At 47.2% G+C, this 8876-nt stretch overlaps 1 protein-coding gene across 1 annotated transcript in view; it reads right to left on the bottom strand.

Annotated features, from left to right (window-relative positions):
- Positions 1 to 430: 430 nt before the first annotated feature.
- The window catches only part of LOC311329452 (1-phosphatidylinositol 4,5-bisphosphate phosphodiesterase eta-2-like), a gene marked incomplete at both ends in the record, with an annotated part of 11163 nt that continues 2717 nt past the window's right edge, over positions 431 to 8876 (bottom strand). The window contains 12 exon segments of the mRNA XM_084463298.1: positions 431 to 445; positions 448 to 537; positions 957 to 1142; positions 1944 to 2029; positions 2236 to 2336; positions 3155 to 3256; positions 3791 to 3962; positions 4062 to 4182; positions 5235 to 5438; positions 5760 to 5853; positions 6029 to 6199; positions 8096 to 8224. Coding sequence (XP_084319424.1) covers positions 431 to 445; positions 448 to 537; positions 957 to 1142; positions 1944 to 2029; positions 2236 to 2336; positions 3155 to 3256; positions 3791 to 3962; positions 4062 to 4182; positions 5235 to 5438; positions 5760 to 5853; positions 6029 to 6199; positions 8096 to 8224 — 1471 coding nt within the window.

Below are 8876 nucleotides of genomic sequence, written 5' to 3'. Positions count from 1 at the left end.
ACAACAAGCCTAATCAGTCCAGAGAGAGAGAGAGAGAGAGAGAGAGATGAGCAGGTAACAACAAGCCTAATCAGTCCAGAGAGAGAGAGAGAGAGAGAGAGAGAGAGATGAGGTAACAACAAGCCTCATCAGTCCAGAGAGAGAGAGAGAGAGAGAGAGAGAGAGAGAGAGAGAGAGAGAGAGAGAGAGATTAGGTAACAACAAGCCTCATCAGTCCAGAGAGGGAGAGAGAGAGAGAGAGAGAGAGAGAGAGAGAGAGAGAGAGAGAGAGAGAGAGATGAGGTAACAACAAGCCTCATCAGTCCAGAGAAAGAGAGAGCACAGTCCATCAACGCAACCACACAAGATGGCTCATGGTTCTGTAACTGCCTGTCTTCCAAAGAACCCACACTTTTCTGTTTGTTGTAGAGGTCACATGAAGGCCTCGTACCTTTGCACATGCACTTGGCTTGAGGATGTATCCACAGTTCCCGTTCCCAGCGAACTTGGCTCTGTTTAGCTCCAGCATGCGCCCTTCCGTTTGGTAGTTTAAGGCAACTGTGAAGAACCACATCAACAAACATACTTTGTAAGATATGAAAAACAAGATGGTTTTAGGGTTAGGGTCAGGGTTACCACTAGGGTTAGGGTGTCAACTTTTTTGTGTGATTTATTTGAAAGTTAAACCAACAGTAATTTCACTACCCACAATCATAGGACAGAAATCACAACATGGCCTTCATTAGCAGACAAGGATAAAAAAAACAGAAAAGTCAAAGACTTGTTTCCACTGTGGTCATCTTTGTCAAGACAGAAAAGGCAACACCATGCGCCATGGCAACAATCTACTTCACACACAACTAAAGAAAGGGTCACAGCTAGGCATTAGGGTCTCAACCAGGGCAAGGGTCACAGCCAGGGTTAGAGTTGTCTGTGTCTGAGAAGAGAGAAGTTTGATTGTAACTCTTGGATCTGACCCATGTGGCATCCTGCGTTCCAGAAAGGCTGTGGGTTGAAGTTGCTGGAGTCCACGCGGTAGTTGGAGGGGTAGACGCGGAGCAGCTGGCGCTGGTTGAACCGGACCAGCGGGCCGGGCTTCAGCTGCAGGATCTGACCCATGATGCTCTCGTTGAGGGACGACACCTGCCAGCTGCTCAAGTGCGCTGCCCAGAGAGACAGAGAGAGGAGCTGCTCAAGTCAAGTCAAGTCAAGTTTATTTGATATAGCACATTTCAAGTCAAGTCAAGTTTATTTGATATAGCACATTTCAAGTCAAGTCAAGTTTATTTGATATAGCACATTTCATACGACAAGCACAGACTCAATGTGCTTCAAGAATAAAAAGACATTATATATGATAGAACATTAAAATAAGAATGTATTACTCCTCATCACTACTACTAATCATACTCCAGGAGCTTGCTCGATCGCCTTGTTGAGAGGGGTTAGGGAAGAATTTTTACAGCTCACTTATCTGGCCCCCGGGTGATACTGTTTTTTTTTTTCCCTCTGGAATATGTAGGGGTGGGTCGGGTCGGGTATGCCCACCTCCCTTGTTCTCTGTAAAGCGCATTGTGTTGCCTCTGGGTATGAAATGCGCTATACAAATAAAGCTTTGATTGATTGATTGATTGATTGATTGATGTATTACAAATATAAAATCATGTAAGATAACATAAAACATGAAAAAATAAACAAACTTAGAGATTAAAAGCTTGTGCAAAGAGATATGTTTTTAGCCTGTTTTAAAAGACGCAGTTGTAGCAGACCTTAATTCATGTGGTAGGGAGTTCCAGATAGTAGGACCATAATGGCTGAAGGCACCAGAATCTGATTTAGAGTTAACCATGGAAATAGTGAATAGTGCTCCGGGATGCTATCAAAATGATAGTAAAAGATGTGATATTGCTGTCCTGTGTGTGTGTGTGTGTGTTGTGAGAAATGTCACCCCTCTTCCCCGTTACCTTGCGTTTCGATGTCGTGGACGCGGACAGACTTGGTGTACTTGACCAGATCAGACAGCGCTCTGGACAGACGCATCGTCTTCCTCCTGACGGCCAGTGTCACAGAGAGAAGCACTTAAAGACTGGAAATATAGGATGAGGGAGAGGGAGATAGGCACAGAGACACAACAACAACAACAACAACAACAACTAAAAGACAGCATGATTATGACCTTGTAACACGCCGCATGTACTGTATGAGCCAGATTTGACCACTAGGCCAGCTGAGGATATGAAACACATTGTGTTTTACCTGCTCTGGTAAACGATGTGTATGTGTTGGCTGTCCTGGCCTGCCTGGTCCGCTCCTCCTCCGGGACCAACACGCTTCTGGATCTGGATTTTCCTTTTCCTCTAAATCAAGATAATGTCCTGTCAGTATTTACTACAGGATCACACTGAGAGGAGGGCTAGAGGGAGAGAGAGGAGGAGGAGGAGGAGGAGAGAGAGAGAGGAGGGCTAGAGGGAGAGAGAGAGAGAGAGAGAGAGAGAGAGAGAGGAGGGGTAGAGAGAGAGGAGGAGGGGGGGAGAGAGAGAGAGGAGGGGCAGAGAGAGAGGAGGAGGGGGAGAGAGAGAGGGGAGAGAGAGAGAGAGAGAGAGAGAGAGAGAGAAGGGGGTAGAGGGAGCTATGAGTAACAGTGGTAGACTGATTTGGGAGAATCAGACCGACCTTACGGAAGCTGCCCAGTATAGATTTTCTAAATTTCTTCTTCTTTTTTGGCTCAGCTGCAGTTGTAGCACCATTCCCACCCTGAAACCACCAAAAGAGCTTACTGTCCTATCTCCAGACACTCAGACAACAAAGGCTAGTTATCACATAGGTACAACACAGTAATCACATAGGTATCACATAGGTACAACACAGTAATCACATAGGTATCACATAGGTACAACACAGTAATCACATAGGTATCACATAGGTATAACACAGTTATCACATAGGTATAACACAGTAATCACATAGGTATAACACAGTAATCACATAGGTATAACACAGTTATCATATAAGTACAAGTCATATTCTCCAAGGGGAGTGAAAGCTGCAGAGTAACTCTCTGGCGCCATCTAGTGGGTCATTGGTTGAGGGGAAGGTTCTCATCCCCCCCAAAACATCCCTGTTGTTGCATCTTTCTGTCTGAGCTGGACTGTTCTGCTGGTCCTACTGTGTTTACCTGTATGTCATCCTCGTCCTCTTCCTCTTCCTCTCCACTCTCCTCGTCCGAAACGTCGCCCTCCTCGGCATCAGCAGAGATGTTCACTGGGAGCTTCTTTCCCTGGAGAAGAAGTCAATCAAAACAGGTTATTAAAGCAAGAGGCACGCCTGCTACAGAGGCAGACTACGTAGACCAGAGAAGACCAGAGAGGAGGATGAGGGACAAACTGAAGTCTATTGTAGACAACCCCTCTATGCCGAGCTGTGGCAGATGGAGAGCACCTTCAGACACAGGCTCCTCCCACCCAGGTGCAACACGGAGCGGTTCGGACGTTACTTTGTGCCAGCGGCCATTAGACTGTATAACAGTGCCACATACGTATGTATATTTACATGTGTATTACTACTGTAGATATATCTAGACAGCCTGTATGTATGTATGTATGTATGTATGTATGTATGTATGTATGTATGTATGTATGTATGTATGTATGTATGTATGTATACTCCTATCTATCTATCTATCTATCTATCTATCTATCTATCTATCTATCTATCTATCTATCTATCTATCTATCTATCTATCTGTTAGGTCAGAGATCAGGAAGTAAGGGTTTCTAAATGTGGCCAGTGTAACGAGTAGCTGTTTTTTTACCTTCACCAGGACTTTTCCCTTCAGTATCTCTGGGGAGGGTAATCTCCTGCACTCGTTCACGTTGACGGAGGTCAGGTCAACCTTGTCCTGAAGCACCTCCATCAGGTACTGGGCCATCTTCTTCTGCTGGGGCACTGTGCAGTGGTTCTCTATGGACAGGATGACTGGGAACCTGACAACAGGACCGGGCACTACATTATTTAGGAACTATTTAGGTGTCTCATAAGTGGAGATGCGATGATAAACATGGGAAAGTAATTCTGTGACTCACTGGCTCTTAGTGAAGGCATATTTGTTGATGGTGTCGATGACGTCTCTGAAGAGGATCTTAGATGTGAGGGTGTAGCCATGATGGACGATCGGCTCCCCGTCAGGACCATCCCAACAGTCCACTAAGAGAGAGAGAGAGAGAGAGAGGGAGAGGGAGAGAGAGAGAGAGGGAGAGAGATGGAGAGAGAGAGAGAGGGAGAGAGAGGGAGAGAGAGAGAGAGAGGGAAAGGGAGAGAGAGAGAGGGAGAGAGAGATGGAGAGAGAGAGAGAGAGAGAGGGAGAGAGAGAGGGAGAGAGGGAGATAGAGAGACAGAGAGAGAGAGGGAGATAGAGAGAGACAGAGTGAGATATAGAGAGAGAGAGACAGAGCGAGATAGAGAGAGAGAGAGAGAGAGAGAGGAAGAAAGAGAGAGAGAGACAGAGCGAGATAGAGAGAGAGAGAGAGAGAGAGCGAGAGAGGGAGAGAGAGAGAGAGAGAGACAGAGCAAGATAGAGAGAGAGAGAGAGAGAGAGAGAGAGAGAGAGATAGAGAGACAGAGAGAGAGGGAGAGAGAGGGAGATAGAGAGAGACAGAGTGAGATAGAGAGAGAGACAGAGAGAGTCAACCAATAAATGATATCATCGGTTCCAGATAGTGATGGTGTGTGAGTGTGACCCGAGCCGGTTCTGGGTCCAGATAGTGATGGTGTGTGAGTGTGACCCGAGCCGGTTCTGGGTCCAGATAGTGATGGTGTGTGAGTGTGACCCGAGCCGGTTCCGGGTCCAGATAGTGCTAGTGTGTGAGTGTGACCCGAGCCGGTTCTGGGTCCAGATAGTGATGGTGTGTGAGTGTGACCCGAGCCGGTTCTGGCTCCAGATAGTGCCAGTGTGTGAGTGTGACCCGAGCCGGTTCTGGGTCCAGATAGTGCTAGTGTGTGAGTGTGACCCGAGCCGGTTCCGAGTCCAGATAGTGCTAGTGTGTGAGTGTGACCCGAGCCGGTACTGGGTCCAGATAGTGATGGTGTGTGAGTGTGACCCGAGCCGGTTCTGGGTCCAGATAGTGCTAGTGTGTGAGTGTGACCCGAGCCGGTTCTGGGTCCAGATAGTGATGGTGTGTGAGTGTGACCCGAGCCGGTTCCGGGTCCAGATAGTGCTAGTGTGTGAGTGTGACCCAAGCCGGTTCCGCGCGGCCCACCTTCCACACAGCGGCAGCCCGCCTGCAGCACATAGGCGTACATGTCCACCCGGGACTGGGACAGCAGCTGGTCACCCGTCAGGTAGGTGTTGTGGGACGAGGCGATGAAGTAGTTGGTCAGGGGCTGCGTCATGTCCTGGGTGACGTGGTGGTGATCCGGGTTGAAGATGTCCCCGGCTGGACTCCGCATGTAGTTGGTGAACCCTGGAGGAGGATGTCCACCATGTTGTTTTCTTTCTGATTCTTTGATTAGGATTATTATGCTTTTTTTTTTATGATTCCCTGTGCTGGTTTTAGGAATGTACTGTATGTTGTTATGTTGTGTTAACTTGTGCTGATTGTTGAGCCAGTCTAAGACGATTTTCTGTCACGACAGACAATAAAGAATCTGAATTCTGAATCTGAATTAAATATGTTTGTCTATTTGATTTAAAGGATTATGTTTTATAACAAGAGATGGTGGAACGATAACACTGTTTAATACCAAATGATAATTGATCTTTTATTGGTGGAACGGTTCCTTACCATCGATCCCCAGTACCATGTTCTGTAGATTCTCGGGACAGGGTTCAAACTGGCCCACGATCTCCAGACAGTGCTCCCTGGTGATGCTGGTCATCTGATAAACACAATGTTGGCGGAGAACTATCATATTCCAATTCTCAAATTGGATCCAAGCGTAAGATGAGAGAGTTGTTCACTTGCTTGATGTCTTGTAATCTTTCGTTGGTTTTCCTGACTCCAAGATATTTCTCTTACTGCCCGGTGAACATGGACGTGGACAGTAGCCTCACCTTCTGCTCATTGACCAGGAAGCGCGCCAGGTCGCTGAGGTCCAGGAACTCTTTGTGGTTGCTGTAGGAGATCATGATGAGGTAGAGGTCTCTGCGAGTGGAGATCATCTTGTAGAAGGAGCAGAACTCCTCGAACGCCAGGGAACCCTGGTTCTCATCGGTGTCCGCTTCCTGAAGACAGAGAGAGAGACAGAGAGACGTGTTTACAGCTCACTGGGAGAGTTGAAGTATCGTACTTTTAAAGGTCGAATGCGGTCTAAGGTCTTCCCAGGTATGAAACTACACTGGGTTATGTCCAGTGTGCACACAAATAGCTCCCTGGCATGTTTCAGTTAAAACAGTTGGACACAACATAGGTTCCAGTCTTCAAAAAGATAAAATAAAAAAAAGTCCACCAAGTCCAAGTGCTCAGTCCAGGTCCTGGTCAGGGCATCTGTTCTTCTGCACGTTTTTCATATTGGGTTCTTTAGGAGGAAACCCTTGAGAACACAGGGAGAACATGCAGACTCCACACAGAAAGGCCCGGAGACCTCTTTCCTGTGAGGTGACAGTACTACGCCAGGCACAACCAACCACTGAAAAGCTAGCGATTCGATGGCGTGGATGGGTGGTTTTTATACTGAGGAGCGAGTTTAAACAATTCAACTTGGTTCTACTCACCCCCATAAACTCACTCCACACACCTCAGCGACCCCAGCGGGTCGAGCTGAGCCCAACTGTACCGCGCTGACAGGTGTTACAGCGTGGCTCGTCAGTATAGCTTCCTCTCTACTTTCTAGGGATGTTAACAGTTAATTGACTATTGATTAATTGCCGATAAGAATTTACTCGAGTAAGATTTGGTTACTCCATTAACTGCTTGTTAATAGAACAGAACTTTTTTTTTTTATAAACGTTATCAACGGGAGTTTGAAAACGTGTGAAAAGTGTGAAATGTAATCATGATTTAAGGTCTGACTGCACATGAGGGCGCCCCGCCATGTAGTGAAGACTAATTGGGATGCTGGGAAATTTCACCGACAGCAGAAGAAGACACAAAAATGAAGCGAGCAAAGCGCAGTCCAGCGTGGGACGTTCTTATCAATTAATCAACTATAGTTTGTTAAGGTTAACAGTTATAGATGAATGAAATTCCTTGAAATTTGCAACCCTACTACTTTACCACTTTGGGCTCAAACTGGGCTCCTCTGACTGACCAACAACATGTGACCACTTCTCATAAACACAGCTACTAGCTGCGCCACCGAGCGATTCCATGGACAGTGGACAGTATTTACACTGAGGTCAGCTCGACACTGACTGACCCCATGTAAACGAACACAGACATTCATCCTGGACATATACAACACACAGCAGCGTTTAAGGTCATGGCTGAGTGCATCAGCGTGGATTAGGCCTGGAGAGGGAGGTCCATGCTGAACATGAACGGTATTACAACCCCCGCCATCTGGTCAGGGCCGAGCATATGGCCCTGCTGCTGCCCCTCCCCTCCCAAGGTACACACTGAGACACCATTACATTACATTACATCGACATTACACCGACACCAAGAGGGGCGTCCGTGGGCCTAAGCTGGGATGATTGAGATCAGGTTGTAAGAGCGTGATCTCTGACCCTCTTCTGCACCGTTGATCACAGGTTCAGGCATGACTGCCCAGTGGCCGAGCCCTCCCTCACCTCCCAGTCATAGAATCATCACAGGACATCACAACACTGTTTGACCTCCCAGTCATAGAATAATCACAGGACATCACAACACTTCTTGACCTCCCAGTCATAGAATAATCACAGAACATCACAACACTGCTTCACCTCCCAGTCATAGAATAATCACATGACATCACAAAACTGCTTGACCTCCCAGTGATAGAATAATCACAGAACATCAACACTGCTTGACCTCCCAGTCATAGAATAATCACAGGACATCACAACACTGCTTCACCTCCCAGTCATAGAATAATCACAGAACATCAACACTGCTTCGTTTTGGGAAAACTCCGCCCACCTGACTATTGACTAACCAGTTTTGAGCAGTTCTACTTGACCGAATCAATCTCAGCTCACCTGGAACATCTCGCGGACCTTCTGCCTGGGCAAGTTGACGTTGAGTTTGTGGAGCAGCTGCAGAACCTCTCCGATGCTCAGGGTCCCGTCTCCGTTCTTGTCGGCCTCGGAGAACGTCTGTTGCAGCCATGTGATCTGACAGTCAAGGCTGAACCTTATTAGCCCGACCAGAAATCTACTGTAAATAGAGATACGTCATGGGACTCTGTTACTTCAGTCATATATAGTTATTGATATAGGGCTACTGCAGTATGCATACTTTACTGGGCGCACTAGGAGACACTTGTTTGTTATTTTCATCTGGGGCCACTTTCAGATCTGTCCAGTCTAGCCAAAGTAGCTAAGAGACACAGGAGACACAGTAGCTAGGAGACAGTAGCTAGCTATGAGGAGACAGCTAGCTAGCTAGCTAGCTAGGAGACAGTAGCTAGCTATCTGTCCAGTCTAGCCAGAGTAGCTATGAGACATAGTGGCTAAGAGACACAGTAGCTAGGAGACAGTCACTAGGAGACATGGCTAGGAGACAGTAGCCTATCTAGGAGACAGAGTCACAGTGGACAGTAGATAGGAGACAGAGTCACTAGGAGACAGTCACTAGGAGACAGTAGCTAGGAGACAGTGGCTATGAGACAGAGTCACTAGGAGACAGTCACTAGGAGACAGTAGCTAGGAGACAGTAGCCTATCTAGGAGACAGAGTCATGGTGGAAGTAGCTAGGAGACAAAGTCTCTAGGAGACAGTAGCCAGGAGGCATAGGCCCGTCAGTAGATCTGGGCTTGGA

This window comes from Borostomias antarcticus (genome assembly GCF_949987555.1).
Source record: "Borostomias antarcticus genome assembly, contig: scaffold_339, whole genome shotgun sequence".
Classification (NCBI taxonomy): Eukaryota; Metazoa; Chordata; class Actinopteri; order Stomiiformes; family Stomiidae; genus Borostomias; species Borostomias antarcticus.
Note: the sequence above shows the minus strand (reverse complement) of the source record. Positions and strands in the feature narration are given on the sequence as shown.